Raw genomic sequence first — 18,832 nt, forward strand, 5'->3', positions numbered from 1 at the left:
CCCCCCCCCCCCCCTGCTGAGAACAGCCTGGGGTATACCCTGCTTTCCCTTCCTGAGCCGTCGGATGGTTTGCCAGAACTTCCTTGAGGCCAACCGAAAGTCCTTCTCCATGGCCTCCCCGAACTCCTCCCATGCCCGAGTTTTAGCATCCGCGACCATCGCAGCTGCAGCCCTTCTGGCCTGCCGGTACCCGTCAGCTGCTTCAGGAGACCCCTGGGCCAGCCAGGCCCGAAAGGCCTCCTTCTTCAGTTTGACGGCTTCCCTCACCCCCGGTGTCCACCACCGGGTTCTCGGGTTGCCGCCACGACAGGCACCGATGACCTTCCGGCCACAGCTCCGAGCAGCCGCGTCCACAATAGAGGCTTTGAACATGGTCCACTCGGGTTCCATGTCCCCAACCTCCCTCGGGATTTGTGAGAAGTTCTTCCGGAGGTGGGAGTTGAAGACCTCCCGGACAGGATCCTCCGCCAGACGTTCCCAGTTCACCCTCACTACACGTTTGGGTCTTTCTAGCCGACTCCCCCGCCATCTGATTCAACTCACCACCAGGTGGTGATCAGTTGACAGCTCTGCTCCTCTCTTCACCCGAGTGTCCAAGACATACGGCCGCAGATCAGATGATACGACTACAAAGTCGATCATTGATCTCCGGCCTAAGATGTTCTGGTACCAGGTACACTTATGAGCCACCTTATGCTCGAACATGGTGTTCGTTATGGACAAACTGTGGCTAGCACAGAAGTCCAACAACAAAACACCATTCGGGTTCAGATCGGGCAAGCCGTTCCTCCCAATCACGCCCCGCCAGGTTTCTCTGTCATTGCCCACGTGAGCGTTGAAGTCTCCCAGGAGAACTATGGAGTCGGCAGGCGGCGCCCTTTCCAGGACCCCTCCCACCGACTCCAAGAAGGCCGGATACTCCGAACTGCTGTTCGGTGCATAAGCACAAACAACAGTCAGAGCTTTACTCCCTGCAACCCGTAGGCGCAGGGAGGCGACCCTCTCGTTCTCCGGGGAAAACTCCAACATAGCGGCGCTCAGCCGGGGGCTCGTGAGTATCCCCACTCCCGCCCGGCGCCTCTCACCCTGGGCAACTCCAGAAAAGGACAAAGTCCAACCCTTCTCCAGGAGCTTGGTTCCAGAACCCATGCTGTGCGTGGAGGTGAGCCCAACTATATCTAGCTGGTACCGCTCCACCTCCTCCACCAGCTCCGGCTCTTTCCCCGCTAGCGAGGTGACGTTCCACGTCCCTAGAGCTAGTCTATGCTGCCGGCGATCGGCTCGCCCAGGTCTCCTGCCTGGCCCGCCGCCCGGTCTGCATAGCACCCGACCCCGATAATTCTCCCTGCGGGTGGTGGGTCCACGGGGTGACTGCTGCTCCATGTTGTTTCTTCGGGCTGAGCCCGACCGGGCCCCATGGGCGAAAGCCCGGCCACCAGACGCTCGCCGACGAGCTCCCCTCCTGGGTCTGGCTCCGGGAGGGTGCCCCGGTTTCCCTTGTCCGGGCGAGGTAGCTTTAGACCGTGGGCTGCTATTCATCAGGGTTTTTTGAACCGCTCTTAGTCTGGGCTCTCCCCCGAGACCTGTTTGCCTTGGGAGACCCTACCAGGGGCTGACGCCCCGGACAACATAGCTCCCAGGATCACTGAGCCACTCAAACTCCTCCACCACGTTAAGGTGGCGATTCATTGGAGGATATATATATATATATATATATATATATATATATATATATATATATATATATATATATATATATATATGTATAAAATACATATTTATGTATATATAGATATATATATAAAATACATATTTATGTATATATAAAATACATATTTATACAATTGTATGTGTTTCTGTATCTGTTTTGAGTGTGTATGTGTGGGTTTACTGTGTATTGATTCAAGATATTTTTATTCTCATATGCACAGATAACAGGCAGTTATTCTGTCCAATGAAAAGCTTATTTTGCTGGGTCCTCCTAACACACAGAATTACAATAAACTTAAGGCAAAAAATAAGGCTGCTCCTGAGATGTACTGTGCAGTTTTTATCACACGCTAGAGTGCTCGTACTGAGGTTTCCACTTTCTGCAAAATAGCGTTGTACTGCCTACTAGGAACTTTAGTCCAATTAGATGTAGAGGTACGATAGTGACTCGGTCCGCCCACTTACTGTCAAAAAGGAAATATACTCGAGAGAGAGCAGGTTAAAGTTGCACGAGAGCGAGTTTTGCTCGCGCGAGCGGGGATTTTGCTCGCGTAGTGATGTAAAAGCGCTCGTCAAAGTAAATTACGCGCGCGGCTGTTTGATTTGCGCGCTCTCGTGGAGCTCATTTGCGCTCTGTATTTTTGCTATTGATTTGCCCCCATACCCGTGTCTCTGCATGCGCGCGAATCCGCGCGTTGCCTGTGTGTGTTTGCAGTGGTGCTTATTAACTACCTTGGAGAGCGCCCGGCGACACAGACGCACTTGAGCAAGCGGAGGAACTTCAGCTAAGCGCAGAGACAGCTTACATCCTCCAATTGTGTTTACTTTAACCTGTCTCCTCTATTTTGGACCTACTTGTTCTGATAATCCCTGTTTTTTCCCAGCCGGGTAATGAAGCAGTAGAGCCGCGCCGCCCTTCGGAGCACCGGGAAGCGGACTCCCACTCTCGCCCCCTGTCCGCCTCCTGCTGGAGTTGGAGAGATGCCCGGGGCAGGATGTGCTCCAGCCGCAAGATCCTGTGGAGCCTGCTCCTGCTGTCCGTGGTGGAGGTGGGCCTCGGTGTGGCGAGCATCGTTCTGGGAGCCGTTGGCATCAGCTGGGTCCGGGGCCAGCACAAACCGCAGCAGGGCGACGCGTCCCCGGTGTGGAGCGGACTCTGTGTACGTCACAACTTTTGCCCTGACTTTCCTTTATTTACTTCCAGAGAGGATGAGTATCTCCAGGAGTGATATGGAGAGTAGGCGCAAATAAAACTCAGGGGAACTATCTTACTTATCCAGCTTTGAATGTATCTCAAAAACATCCCTCTGCAGGCTGCTAAATATCTGTATACGATGTATTGCTGTTTAGTTTTGGACTGGAAGATATCAGCAGAAGTTGGGTTCTAGTTTATTTATTTCATAAAGTGAGTTTCATATACAGGCTTTACTACTATTACATCTAAAACTGTAACAACTATAACTAACTAACCTCATAATTCAACAAAATATAATTAAAAAAAACTTTAAAAGTTGGTTCATGATTCTGTTATGCTATGTTTATCATACACATTGTGTGTTCGTGTGTGTGTGTGTGTGTGTGTGTGTGTGTGTGTGTGTGTGTGTGTGTGTGTGAGAGCACAGTATAAAGCTGTTACAAATTAGCCTATTAGATGGATTTTTGTTCATACTAGTGGTTGTTTATCTAATATTAATCACTAACTGGAAGTTGTGTCTTGGCCCCCATTGAGGATATAGTGAAGACTCAAGGTTTTGGTTATGTTTGTCTTTTATGTGAAATCCATGTCCATTAGATGTTAAGAAGCACAGAGTAATTTGGCCTGCTAGATGCCCCTGGTGCCAGCTAAATATTGGTTGCATTCATTCATGCTTTAGTTGTTGCTCGATGCTTTAATGGGTTAAAGATTTTACGCACAATCATATCCTCATTCCTCTGCATTTGTCTCCTCCTGTTACTGAGCTGCTCTCTGACTCATTGTCGTGCTTTTGCGGCAGAGCAATGATAAGTTAAGTTAAGTTAAAGCTGTCTGCTGAGTCAGCCGCTGACTCGTGATTACCCAAATATCTCCGGAACTGGCATTAGGACAGACTGACGCTGTCCTCAAAGTAGATTAAATGTCCAATTCTGCTGGAAAGTGATCCTCCTTCATATTTTATATTTGTCAAGACATTTAGAGTTATGTTTCTTTATACATGAGATTACTTAAATGATTTTCTTCAAGTATTTTCCCAAGTTATTGGGCAACCTTTTTATAACTTGAAGGTCATTTGTTAATCAAAAGCCCCAATCTTTATTTAATGCGACCAGTCTTTAAAGTTTACCTTTAGAGGCACATCAAAGTTTAAAATTCAGACATTCTGTATTGTATTATATATTACATATTTAGATTTCTTTTCTATGAGCACTGGAATCAAAATAACAATTTAGAAGTGAAACAGAAACTCAAATTCCCATGTGATGACTGATGAGTTATTTTATGTCCAACAAGAAAATTAAGAATTTGACCAAAAGGTTCCTTTCAGTTTTTTCAATCTAGCAAACGATCTACTGAAGAAGGCCACAAGATGGGGCAGAACGCTTTGTATAAAAGTGTAAGTGCACCTTGAGTTTGATCAAAGCCTTCAACTTGAACTGAAAGTGATTTTAGGTTGCTTCCAATTATTCAATAAATGAATTCAAAACTTCAACATTCATTCTGTAACTTAAAGATTGAAAATGAGAGAAAGCCAGGAAAACACACACACACACACACACACACACACACACACACACACACACACACACACACACTACTGTTTCCAGAAATGTTCTGCAAAACAATGCAGCTTGCATCTCATTGAGCTGTCCCACTCGTAAGCGTACTCTGCCAGCGTAATATGCCACCGTGCTGTTCCTGTTCAGGCTGAATCATTGACATCCAGGACAGTGTGGCTTCCTGCTAGAAGAATAACAAACTCTATTTTTAGAGGGAGAAAGTTGCATCTGAATAACTGAGTGTAAAGAATACATTCACCCTTTTCCTGTTGTCAGCATGGGGAGAATGGAGTAATACAAATAGATTTGATTTCATATAGTTTCTTAACCAGTCATTTTCTTAAGACAACAACTTCTGAAACTGCTTATTTACTCATTTGTTGTTCTTTCTCTCTTTCCAGTTTCTGGTTTGTGGGATGTGCGGAGTGCTGTGTGCTCGCAAGAGGACAGGTCTTATTGTAAGTGCATGTATATATATTTAGTTCCTCTGTTTCCCACTCGCCTCTTTTGTTGTCCTTTAGTATTAGATTGTGGACTCTTTCTATAAACAACATGTTCCTGCTGCAGCAAACAGAACAGGCTCTACATGGATGAAGGCCACAAGCCAACCAGTTGGTCTAAAGTTTAAACAATTGTGTTCTATAAACTGCAAGTGTTGCTGGAGTTGTGATCTCATGAGTAAATATGAAGCTACAGCTGGGTAGCTTAGCTTAGCATAAAGACTGGACACAGGTGGAAACAGAGAGCTTGGTTCCGTCCTCCCTCACGGCATTTCTAAAATCCACAGAGTAATTATATCTTATTTGTTTAATTAGTTACCTTTGGACAGAGCCATGGCTGTTTCTGCCTGTTTACTGTCTTTATGCTATGCTAAGCAAAGATAACTGTCTGCTGGCTGTAGATTCAACAAAGAGCTGCCAATCTTCTCATTGAATGCTTAGCAAGCAAACCAATAAAGTGTGTTTGAACATTAATGCTTTTGAAAAAGTATAAAGTTCAATCTGAAGATAATATAAAGGCTTGTCTTCCTCAGTTTTTTGCGTGAATATCAACTTCTTGGTTGTGTTGACTTCAAAGAAAGCCACCAGATTGCATTAGTTTCTGATAGATTGGTGACTTTTGAATCACAGAATTATAGACTGTAATCCAGTTAGCAGACAAAACTCACTTAGATGACTTAGATGATTGGCATTTGGTGCAAGCAAAAGAGTCCTTGAGAGATGATGAAGATGAATCAATATGTATTGTGTATGTAAAGGTGTTTTCCTTTCAAAGATTTTTTGTTCCAACATCAAATACATTTCCTATTCAATGAGATGACTCGACGATATCATGTGCTGTCACTGATCATTCATAGAATATGAATCCGTACCCATAAACTGAAGGATGCAAAAATATTTGTACCGTCTGTATCAAGAATATTTACCTATTGTCTACCCCTAGAAGTTTACAAGTAGAGACTGCAAGCTTTCACCTGTCACCCAAAAGTGTGTGTGTGTGTGTGTGTGTGTGTGTGTGTGTGTGTGTGTGTGTGTGTGTGTGTGTGTGTGTGTGGTCCTGCTGGTGCGTACAGTGTTCTCTGAAAAAGACATCTGAGGAAACCAGAGGAGACGAGCAGTCACCTCTCCTCTTCTCTCTCTGTCGTTCTCTCCATCTATCTTTGCTCAGCGATCGCGTCGCAGTCTCTCTGTGTCCGAGTCCTCGTGTTTCTCTCTCTCTGTCTCTTGCGGGCAGGGCACTAATGATGGATCAATGTCAGCACAATCTGCTGTAACAGAGACATCCCTCAACCTTTCTCTCCCTCTGTCTCACCCTATCCATCCCCTCCTATTGTCTGTCGCCATCTTCAACCTCGCTCTCATCCATCTACCTTCTCTTTTCAATCTAATTCCCCGCAAGTCATTTCGATGCTCTGACTCTCCATCTCCCTCTCCTCAGCTCTTTCCATCCCCTCTTTCCGTGTTTGCCAGCGGGGTGATGATTGCATTAGGTTGGTTTAGCTCCGGAGTCCTGCCAGCCGCTTTCCACACTTCACAGAGTAATGACTGAAATTGGAGATGCCCTTTTCCATGCGGTTAAAGGCACTAAAGGCATCTGTACTGGGAGCAATGAATGAGAACCTGAACTCCTGACACAATACACACACACACACACACACACACACACACACACACAATAAACGGGGAGTAGAATTAAATCGATTGGATTTTATTGTTTTGTAACGGAACTGCGGTCCTTTTTCCATCAGATCCTGCTGGGGAAAATTTTATTTTCATACTGGGTTAGAGTTTCCAGCTGATTTACTATTCTATGGAGCTAATCTGTAAAATGTGATTAATGAAATACTGAAAGGAAAATCTCACCAACCATCTAACACACAAATCAGACACGCACACAAACAAGTGAGTGATGAAGCATATTTACAAGCCGTGCAATATTTCTGGAAGAGACGGTGTGCTTTGAGAGTGATCCAATTTTCTAATAGGAAATTATATTTATTTTGACTGTGTATTACTCATCAGAGCAGCTACCATACAAAACATCAGAATGATGGAGATGGAAGCTCAATAGTAGTTTATATATCTCACAACTCATCACATTTTGTCAGTTTGTTTACAGTAGTGTTGAAAAGATATCAATTCTTCTGTTTGCGTCAACATAAACCATTCACTGTCTCTGTCCCTCAGATGATCCTGTTTTCGGCATGCTGTATCTGTGGGCTGATTGGTGGGATCCTCAACTTCCAGTTTGTCCGGGCGCTGAACAAACGACCAGACTCCATGCACTCGATCCATCTGGCTGCCATGACTCTGGCCTGTCTGGGTAAACAAAACATGACACCACGATGTGATACAAAGCAACACACTGTGCAGCACACATGTCAATGCTGTATGTGACATGTGTATGCTGTCATGATATAAAAATGTTGTTTGAATATACCTTTGTTCAAGTGTTTAAAGAGAATAGTTGTATTCAAAGTTTTAAATTAAAAGTAAAGTAGCTCTTGATTTGTAACCTATCAATACTGTTAATTATCCCAAACCTATTGCTATGAGTCACATATCATAGCTCCATCTCTAGAAGTAGTAGTAGACTAATGTTCCCCCATAACACTTTACGTTAGTCTCCCTACACTTTGTCTTTTGCCACTCTTCCTCTGTCTTCACAAAAGTGCTTTGAGCTAAATGCTAACGTCAGCATACTAAAATGTGTGCAGTGACAATGCTAACATTTTGATGTTTAGCAGACATAATGTTCACCATCTTAGTCTAGCAGGTTAGCAATATATAATGTGCTAATTAGCACACATTTCTGCTGAGCCTAATGGAAATTAAAATACCTTATGGTGGCACCGAATTGTGGGCGATTACCTGAGGCTGACATGAACATCTGCATTAAATTTCACAGCAATCCATTCAATAGATGTCAAGACATCTCAATGGATTTGTGAAAATGTTGCGCTGCTTGTTGTGATAGAAGAAAGGTCAGGGGATCACCAAAGTCATTATGGATTCATCCTCTTGGGATCATGAACGTCTGTACAGAATTACCACTCAATCCATCCAATAGTTGTTGTGATATTTCAGTTTGGACCGAGATGATGGACCAACCAACAGAGTGAAGTTGGCATCTTTGAGGCACGACACTAGCATGGCTAAGATAGTTTAAAATACTCAAGACGGGGCGGCCCACTCTTCCCTTGAAATGAAGAACTATTCCATGTTTTTTCAGCTGGTTTCCCTTCTCCTGTCTTGTCCAGGGATCTCCTCCTGTACCTTATCCACGTGGCTCACCTGTCGTCTGGCGAGCTCCGAGCAGCAGAGGATGTTCCTTGAGAGGGAACACTCGCTACACCACTCGCACGAGATGAGCGAGAAGGTAGGAGGCGGCCGCAGAAGAGAGCTTCTTAATGCTCAGCTTGTCAACAGTACGGCCTTAGGCTCTAACAGTTAAAGGAGATTTTATGTTTCGTGACCAAAGAAGATTTTATAGTTTGTGTTGGGCAGTATGTGTTAAGTTAAGTGTGTTTGTGTGTCCCCTAACAGGAGATCCTGGACAACTCCAGCAACGGCATTCCTCAAATCTCCTACAATGGACACACCACAGCATCACCATGACAACATATCACCAAAAGCGACTTGCACACACTGAGTCAGTTCCTGAATCGCTTGCTGTAATACAGCATGCACTTCGTTCTACACATCCTGCGGCATTTGCAACTATATCTTGTGCAGGGGGTGAAACCAGATCTCTCAACTTAGAACCCTTTTTTTCTGCCGCCGGAGAGAAAGAAGGACATTTTGACAACAAGTGGGAGCCATTTGTGCTTCTGAATGATTATGCAAACACGGGGTAAAACCCGCCCCAGATAAACTCAAACCAAAGACAGAATGGAGAGCAGCCGTTTGGATCGTAATTCAGGTGGCAAACATCTGAGTGGCATCATCTGAACTTAAAGCTAATGAGCAGGAAGGATCATTTTTATCCAATGAGATGCCTCAAAGTGATGAGCACAAACCAAGCATGCAGCTGATTCACTTGAAGAGCTACTGCTAGTTCTCAATGTCTTTATTCTCTCTCTCTTTCTTTCTCCCTATCTCTCTATCTATCTCTGTATCACTCTGTCTTGTTATGGGTTTATGTAATGCAGATCTTGAGATGTATGTATTGTCCGATAATGGAATGGTTTGATATGAAATACAGTGATGCGCAATGTACTGTATTGTATATCCATGCTTGTATATCAGGATTCTAGCCGTACCTATAAAGCCAAGATATTTTTATAAATGCTTCTTATAAAGTGAATTTAATTAAATGTATGACAAATCTGAGTGGTCGCTTATCTCACATTGGACTATTTCTGTGGAATTTAGTGCATTATTTTTATTTCAGAAATGTTGGAATGATTAATTCGCACACAGAGCAGCAAGATGAGTTTGGTCTCATGATCCCAACTCTTGTAGATTTGGCCTTTCTCATTACACTTAAAGAAAATTAATTTACATGTAGTGACTTTTGGTAGTCGGCCCCAGGGAAGACCCAGGACACGCTGGAGGGATTATATCTCCCGACTGGCTTTGGAACGCGTCAGGGTCCCCCAGAATTAGCTGGAAAGTGTTGCAGGTGAGAGGGAAGCCTGGGTCGGCCTGCTGTGCCGGCTGCCACCGCGACCCGACCCCGGATAAGCGGCTGATAATGGATGGATGGATGTAATGACTTTACATGTTTCAGTAAGTCTCACAAGTGCTGTGAGTTTTTACTTAGCAAGTTGCACCCTCACAGCATTCTAATTAAAACACTACATGTTTTATTTGTCATAAATATATGTAAATCTGAAAAACTAAGTGTACAATATCACACATTAAAAACGTGCAGACCACGCTGTCAACATAATACATTTGGCATAAGACTTAAGAAGCACTGCATTCCTGTGCGACCACAGTTTAACTCTAACTAAGTGATACCTTAAGCCTCACACACTCATTGTAAAGTGAAGTGATGGAGTAAATCTGTTTAATACTACCTATCAAACCACCTCCCAACCAACAATAACCAGTATCACCCACACTCACATGCATGCACGCAGACAGACACACAGCTGTGACCTCGAATGAAGATATACAGCTGCTCTGACAACATCATGCTGCTCAATCGCCTTCCTCATTATAATGTTTGCCTACTCCAGAAAGCACAGCAGCGTGTGTGTGTGTGTGCGTCCGTGCTAACTAGGGCCACAGCAGCAGAAGCCACTGGTAGCTCTTGCTGACTCAGAAACCATGTCACAATTTATCACTGTGACAACAGTAAGGAGTGGGCCATGGCGCCCAAGAGAGCGCAAGATCTGCAGCGTGTGTGTGAAATGCTGAATCATGTGACCTCCTGTGGTGCTGCTCTGTCAGAAAGTGGTAACACTATATTTGTGTGTGTGTGCTCGCGAGAGTGCATGTGGGCGTGCATTAGTTGCTCCAATTGACACCTCAGGTCACCCTAATGATCTTAATGTGCCATCAGGTGAGAACAGGATACAGAATCAATCACCGTCTCTTATCAGATGAACAGCTTTACAGCATCCTTGGTGCACACCTTGCAGTTAACAAAGGGCATGTTGGTGAGGAAATGAAAAGACTAAGAAGATTTTTGTCTGTGAATGTTTATTACAGGAGGGACTTTACTGGGAGAATTACTGGATGTGCCCTGCTGGGATCCTTTTCACTCGCTCTTCCTCCTAGTCCATTGTACACACTGTGCAATGCACAAAATGACATGTCCCCAACCTTTATGAATGATCAAACATAATACAATTGTATTATATGCACCCAAGTGTCATGATGTGAACATGGACCATTTAGTGGCCTCTGGGGTGCTTCGAGCAGTCACTTGGTTTGCCTTGTTGGCCAACTTATAGAAAGTAAACACAGTTCTGAGACATTAGTAATATAAGTACTTTCATTTTACAACATTTGAAAGCAGCATGATGGATTAAGATTTGACAAATCAAACAGGTTTTTACTACAAGAACATACAATATTTAAATGCACTACATGTTTTTAAATTATTAATGTAACCATGTGTTGATACCCATATAGGCATAGTAGGTAAATAGCTGACTTTCTTTAACGCTGGAGCGTCACTATTTTAATTATGTTCCGACTGTATTGTCTCCTCCTGACCAACAGGGGGCAATATCACGACATTTTTTGACAGATGTTGAGCCTTCCTCAAAGCGGAAATGGCGCGTCTTCCGTCTTCCGGTCTTTCCCAAACAGCATGGCGAACTTCGAGCATGCAGAAGACGACCCAAAACATGTGAACATGTCTGGTGAAACACCCGCCGCCGGTGCCGCAGTGCAACCGAAAGAAGAGTCCTTCGCACCGGGCGTCGTCTCGTGCGCCATCCCGTCGTTCGCAGCCGCCTCCGAGCTGCTGTCAGCGCCGTACTCGTGTCTGGTCATGAACGCGCACCGGAGACACGTCGCCCTGCCGCCCATGTACCTGAATACGAAGAGGACCGGTATACAGGAGGAGCTGGAAGCCGAGCTGCTCAGGTTCTCCCAAAGGTAACAACAACGACACGGGCCACACAGTTGTTTTACTCTATTTAATTTGACAAAGCTACTTCGGCTAAGTTTGGCCATTTCTACAGTCGCACGAGGTCAAGCCTGTCACTTGATTATTGCAGTGGTCGAGAAAGTACTCAGTACTGTAAATGTGCAGCAATGTAAAACTAATTCTGCACAAGCAAAATGCACTGAAAAGTATTGATATAAATATTGCAGCAAACTGCCCCCCTGTAGGTGTAATACTATATATTTATATTATTATTATTGATGCATTACTGTCTGCTGCATTTATCATTGCAGCCGTCGAAGTGAAGCTACTTTTACTACTATTATACGGTTTTCTTACATTAATATAATTGCATCACATTTCGCATGATAACTTGAATCTTCTAGCTATCTAGTTACTTGCTATAGCAGTCCAATACATTTAATAGAGTAGAAAGTTAATGTGCTTAGTTACATTTTCACCACTTGGTCTAGGATAGTTCTCGGTCCTGCTCCCAACACTTCACCATCTGATCTCTATTGGTCTATCAGATAAACACACCAGATTAGTTGTCTAATGAAAGTGATCTAATGTAATCAGATGGCCTTGAATGACCTCTGTGTCGTTTCTGTCAATTAACTAATTGGTGTGCAAATGAGATGTTGTTGTTGTTTGTGTTTCCTTTTAAATATAACTGGTTTGACAGCAATTTGTACATGTTGTATATTACCATGAATGTGATAATATATCGTATTGTTCTGTATCAAACTAATTCAACTTGACTTTTTCAGTCTAAAGGGAGTACCCCTGGCTTATGAAAACATCAGGATAGTGGGTCCTGAGGGAAACATCTACGACGACAGCGGCTACATCCACATGGACATAGAGGCCAACTTTATTGTCTTTCAGCCCGAAACAGGACAGAAACTGCTGGTAAGACTGACATCTACTGAACTCGGCAGATGCTGTTATCCAGAGTGTCTTACAGTCGTTCATAGTGTTGACATGTGTTTTGGGCTTGTTGTGTTGCTCGAGGAAAATATCTTACAATCTCTGTGTAAACAGAAATTGATGTGCTGTACAGTCCATTTCATTTGTGTGATTAAAAGTGCAGGGGACAATAGCAGTATGGCCAATAAAATATAATGCAAACCAAGAAAACAAGTCAAAATGTACTCTGTTTTAATCAATCTCTGGTGCGGTTCGTTTGGGCAGTATATTGGCAACAGTAGCTCTACTCTACTCCGAGGCCGCTGACAAGACATAGTCTCAAACTGGTTCTATGAGAACCCTAGAGCGGCTCGATTGCAGAGAGAACATAATATGACCCGATTGTGTGCTTTGATTTTTACATTGTGAAACCTACCAGACTAAAGTGAAGACTAACAAAGTATCAATTTCGCTCTGATTCACACTAGTCCTACGGGCTTGTGAAAATGACCTAAGAAGATTGTTTTTCTGTGGTCCACCTTCATGCATGTCATTTACTTTCTTCTGTGTTTCTATTCCCAGGGTGAAGTGAATAAACTAGGAGTCAGCCATGTGGGCTGCCTGGTGCACGGCTGCTTCAATGCCAGCATCCCCAAACCCAACCTGGTTTCTGTCGATACCTGGCGGTATGCAGGGCCGAGAATCGGAGCACAGATGGAGTTTGAGGTGACTGCCCTCGACGCTGACACTGCAGGGGTTCTGCTGATCAGAGGACGGATGGACAGGACAAGGTAATTGTCGGTGGTGGTATATGGATGGGGGAGAAAACTAATCTGCGTTCTCTTTTGTTACAAAGCTGCAAATCGTCGATGTTTTGATTGAAACGGTATGGCACCCACGTGATTCAAATAAAACTGTTGGGCAGATCACAGACACACCTCCACTTGCAGGAAGCAATTGACTGAATGTTTGTGATAAACTGGAACTTGAAATGTGACTCAGCTACAGAACGTTAGCTTGTCCAAATGCAGCTAACAATTAAAAACAATGTCAGTGTTTCCCCTAGGTTTACAGCTTCGGGGGGGGGGGACGGTGACGACACTGACACAAACACTTAAAGTAATGGTTCTCAAACCTTTTCTGTAAATTACTTCATTTTGTGACTCCAGCTGTGCTTTTATAAATAACAGAATAAAGAAAATTGCAATCACTTTCAAGTAAATCAGATTTGTACTTTTGTAACATGTGAAGCCAGCAGCTCATTGTTGGGTAGAAGACACAAGCGCTTTCGCTCGTTTCACTTAGAGCCAGAGAGCTGCGCCGGTGCGAGGAGCAACTCCGGTGCTCGTCACATGAGAGCTGCTGTTGCCATCTTCACCCGAGGACTCTCTCTGTGTGTGTGCACTCAGTGCTCACCTGTGTGTGTATGTGCGCGCGCACGTGTCTGTGCGCATCGGGGCGGAACTCCGCCGTGCGCGATACAAAGAGCAGAGGAGAAGTGTTAACACAACCATGTAGAGACCGAAATGACAAGCTGTCGTGTGGATAAGATCAATAAATTACCGCCGTTTAGTTTGTTTACTAACAGAACAAGGTGTAGACCTGTTCTATAGGAACGAGAACCTTAAATGACGACTTGTGATCTGACGCTATCTAGAAAATGACGGGGGTGGGGGAAACACTGAATGTTATGTAGGCAAAGCAATTCATCACAATATTCATTTTCTATGGGAAGCGAGCGGTTAGCCGATGTATGAAGTGCGTCAAAACATCTACTCCTGTTTTCAATGTAAAGTCATGCGCACACGCTGCTTCTGTGTGCATGTTAATTCTCTAGAGAAGCAGCCATTTTATCACTTCTTTATCTCAGCCACTGTGCCATGACTGCTACATCTGTGAGTCTGAGGTGAGCTGCCTGTCATCCTCGAGTGTAGCAGCGACAAAGCGAAAAGTGGTTGAGGAAGAAAGGGGTACATGGTTAAAGACGCCAGACACTTTTTACAGCTTTCTCATATCGATTAGTTTTGGTTAGTCTATCAAATCTGAGATAATAGTGGAGCACATGGCGACGTCATGGCTGGTCTGAGGGTGCTGTCACCTTTTTTGACCCACTTGAGTTTGCAGCTACACAGCTTTGTTTGACTTTAATATTATCAGAAGTTTTTATGGGGAATTTTATGTTCTTTAAAATTTATTTTGTTATTGACACTTTTCTTAGTCGCACAATTTATTTGTTGTATGAACTAGATGCATAATATTTTCAAATGTGTAACTTTCCTTGATTGATGTCTGTGTGTTTCAGGGTGCAAGAGCTGCTGGCTATGGGTGAGAGCTCAGAGTCGGGCGTCCCTGCAGACCAGCCAGAACCACCAGAGACGGAACCAAACCCAGAACCCACCGAGGAATCACTTGTAGACACCCCTAAGAAGAAGAAGAAGAAGAAAAAGAAGAGAGACAAATCCGAGGAGGAGAGGGATGATTCCTGCCAAGTGGATGGCAGCACAACACCAGAGCTGAACGGAACAATCACTGAAGCAAATGGCAATGGAGCTGGTGAGAAGAAAAAGAAGAAGAAAAAACATGTGAAAGAAGAGGAGGATGAGGTTGCGCTCTCGACCATAGAGGTCCACGGCAGTGACTCCAGCGGTTACCTTAGTGACAAGCCAAGCAAAAAGAGGAGACATGAAACTGTTTCAGATGTCGCATCTAGTTTTAGTGAAGTTCCTGAACCACCAAAGTCCAAAAAGAAGAGGAAAAGTGACATTAAACAGCTGAAATAAATCTTATTCTGTTTGGAAATTGGTTAAATTGTGTGTGATAATAAGGTGATAAAACATTAATGACAACAATGGCTCTGGAGGAATATACAGACATGCCTTAACGATTAAACACGTTTTTTAGCAAGCAAGATTTCGTGTGGGTTCTTCTGAGCTCCTCTGAAATCATTTGATCGGAGGGTCATGCTTGCAGAAAAACCGTTCTACGGTCACATGGTGTAAGCTTGCGGAAAAGCACACGAGGATGGAAGCCGACTCGACAGATCCTCATTGTAAATGCAACTCTCATACACGGCCTGTGGGGGGAGCAAAACCTCTTCAAAGAAATAAAAACACAGGAGTGAAACCTTCTCAACATCAATGTGCTGAGATGAAATGGGCCAGGGTTTTTAATTTGGAGCCAAATGGGAAATGCATAAGTTTATTACTGCCTTGTAGCCACTCTGCATTTTCTCCTGCTAGTATACTGAAGAAGGAAGGCTAGGCAGCTGAGGCCAGGTTCAGAAACTTCTCTTCTCTCGGGTGCCTTTTTGAAAAGGTTATCTTGAATAGTAGCTCCAATGGATTCATCTGCATCCTAGAAATGCTTCATGGAAGGAATTATTCTAGAGTTATTTGTGTGCTCTTTCTGCAGTGTTGCATTGACTGTTTTCACATGAAGTCTGTCTTTGAATGAAAATCAACAAATGGACATTCTTGAGATCTTATCCCAATTAAAAAGCTCTATTTTTGAATGTTGACCATTGCTTCCTTTTTTTCACTCAATCATTTGAAATGCACTTGGTTGTTTATTCAAAATAGCTGAAGACAAAGTGGGTCTGCCAAAATCTCCAGTTTAGAAATCTACAACATTGCGGTATTTGTGAGAAGAAATTATCCCTCTAATGGTTATTAATACAAATATATTTCTTTTTTTTCATGGCATATTCCTTCCCACAACATACTCTTTCATGTTGGCCAGTTGGTGTCAGGTGATAAAGTGCTGAGAGACATCCTAAAGATCTTGGTGTTTTCTTTGCCCCCACCGCCCCACACACACACACGCCCTGCCTTCAGTGGGGAGTCTCATTAGCTGTAAGGTGCTAAGAGTTGGAGAGCTTATCGGGAGCTGCCTAAAGAGAACAGATAAGGAGCTGCAATTAACTTGGCTCATCAGCTGTCACACCTGATCGTGTACATCTGTGCTTTACAATTTAACACCTTGAATAACGACATGTAACTGTAGACTTGAGAGCTTTTTAGTAAGTATTTACTCATGTTTAAGTATTTGCTCTGTTCAATGTTTAAAAGCTAGCTAATTAACGCTTTACACCTCGTGTTATAGCTGTTGTTTGTCTACTTGAGTCTCTGCTGGCCTAGAAACTCATCAGCCAAGAAATTGTTTATATGTTTAAGGTTAAAACTCGCGTTGTATCAAATTTCTCATCTAACTTTCAATCAAGAAAGCATGTAGCTCCCTTTTAACAGATTGCCAATATTTATTATTACCAAAATATTTGCACATCATTGCCTTATGGCTAATCTTTAATAGTAAATTAATAATTTACCATTTATAAAGAGTTACAAACTATAAATACTTCATGAAATGGTACTGAAATATGATTTGAGCTCTTAATGAATGAATGATGATGTGCGTGGAAGCACAACTAACTGGATAGTTGTGCTTCCACGCACAAAATAAAGAAATATAAGCTTATGTTGCTACGATTTTAGACTTCAGCAAAGAAATGTAACTCCATTCAAAACTTATTTTTGACAATGTACTTGGGACCACATAATCATTACAAATCGCTGGCAGAATGCTCTGAATGGCCTCACCTTGTGCTGTTTCAACAGTACAAATACACAACCACTTGAAACTTGTAATATTAAACTAAAGAGATTTCAAAAGAGTGATCTGAAAAGTTCAAGTGGACTTTAAAGGGTTAATCGTGATTTGTCCTCCCATGACCCCCCTCCCATCCCCCTTTCTTTATCGCTCTTTTGCTAAAATTCAACCCCAGTCTGTGTGCACCTGTACCCCCTCCCTCCATCACCACTCATTTATCTTGTCATTCTCCTATCACTCCCTCGCGCTGACTCCCCCTCTTCCCCTATCCTGCGTTCTCTCTCCCTCCTACTTGTCTCCCTGATTTATAGGAGGCGGTGTGCAGTTCACACACATTCCACTTCTGACACCCCCCCTCCTGCCACTGGACTCTCATATCTGGGCTCTGTCGTTTATCTTCATGATCCTCCACTGGAGAGAAGAAGAGAAGAAGAAGAAGAGGCAGGGTGAGAGCGAGAGAGGGGACAATAGGAGGAGTGTTGTTTTTGTTAAGCGGGCCAGACTATCTTTTCATTCACCTCGGTCTGCCTCTCGAGAAGTGGGCTCTGATGTGTGCGAGTGTTAATGTGGGTAGATTGGCTGTGTGTCACTATCTCCAGTGTCAGAGTTTCCAGGCCCGCCGGCTCATACATGAAAGAACCCCTGAAGTCTTTATGGAGAACAAACGGCTTCCTGGCGCATTGCTTCAGGTTCAGGATACACAGACACAAGACAACCCTTCCACACACTCACTGGCTCACTCATGGAGACACACCACATCCTCAACCCACAATCCACAAATCCCCATACACACTCACCCCCCGTTGGCCAGGCCTAATTAGTTATGTGGTCGGCACTCTGCTCTGTCCCAGAGCCCCAAATGGCAGCAGGTCATAAACCCTTAAGTGTTCCACCAGTCAGAGCCGTGCAACTGTGGCCATATATCCTCCAACACAGCCCAGCCAGGGCGGAGTCGTATCAAGGCCCATCTCTCACAGGCCTACTGACATCCATGAAATCTCTTTATGACATTTTCAAAGGCATTTCTAAGAGATTTTTGGCACTTCTGGCTTTGCATCTCTTTTTTTTGGTCTGCTCCCTCAGGTAAGCTCACACAGAGTCAGACGGGCTCCAGCATTCAACTCTTTCCCAAGGGATCAGGGTTCACACACATGTATACACGAGCTCATGCACACACACGGTTAACCCCAAAAGTAAACATCACTTTTGGTTGGCGAGTTGGATTCCCATAGTTAGTTTGTTTCCGTGGTACCCGACTCCCACCGTCCTGCCCTCAGTAACCCTGGCAACGACAGACGGGTGTTTCTTGTGACATAATTTCACTTGCTTGGGTTTGGGTCTGTGTGTGTGTGTGTGTGTGTGTGTGTGTGTGTGTGTGTGTGTGTGTGTGTGTGTGTGTGTGTGTGTGTGTGTGTGTGTGTGTGCATGCATGCATGACAAACAGTTCTGATGAAGTATACTGTTGCCTTAAATATGAAGCTACAGCCAATTAGCTTAGTTTAGCATGAAGGCTGGACGCACGGTAACTAAATCAGCTTTATTTGTCACATTTTTGATCAGTTAAATGATAGTTTACAAAGAACTGAATGTGACACACACAATTCCTAATTAATATATGTTGATATTACATGATGTTTACACATTAACATACTAAATCTAGTATTCAATACGTTTTTTTCACACAGAAATAACTTCAAATTCACGAGTCCTCATATCTTTTCTATTTGCTTGATTTTTCCTCTTAATTATCTTTCTTCCCCCCATTGTGTGTGTGTGTGTGTGTGTG

General features: G+C 43.7%; 2 protein-coding genes across 2 annotated transcripts; both read left to right on the forward strand.

The window, feature by feature from the left end:
- Positions 1–2,705: 2,705 nt before the first annotated feature.
- Positions 2,706–8,582, forward strand: tmem196 (transmembrane protein 196; the record flags this gene model as incomplete). The annotated part of the gene is made up of 5 exons (XM_079231904.1): positions 2,706–2,870; positions 4,866–4,922; positions 7,152–7,287; positions 8,225–8,343; positions 8,511–8,582. The coding sequence occupies 5 exons, from the start codon at positions 2,706–2,708 to the stop codon at positions 8,580–8,582; spliced, it is 549 nt and encodes a 182-aa protein (XP_079088030.1).
- A 2,650-nt stretch (positions 8,583–11,232) lies between these two features.
- Positions 11,233–15,926, forward strand: polr1f (RNA polymerase I subunit F; the record flags this gene model as incomplete). The annotated part of the gene is made up of 4 exons (XM_079232245.1): positions 11,233–11,522; positions 12,303–12,444; positions 13,024–13,232; positions 14,744–15,926. The coding sequence occupies 4 exons, from the start codon at positions 11,233–11,235 to the stop codon at positions 15,219–15,221; spliced, it is 1,119 nt and encodes a 372-aa protein (XP_079088371.1). The 3' UTR covers positions 15,222–15,926.
- Between the last annotated feature and the right edge of the window lie 2,906 nt (positions 15,927–18,832).

The sequence above is a fragment of the Taurulus bubalis genome, assembly GCF_910589615.1.
Source record: "Taurulus bubalis genome assembly, chromosome: 16".
Classification (NCBI taxonomy): Eukaryota; Metazoa; Chordata; class Actinopteri; order Perciformes; family Cottidae; genus Taurulus; species Taurulus bubalis.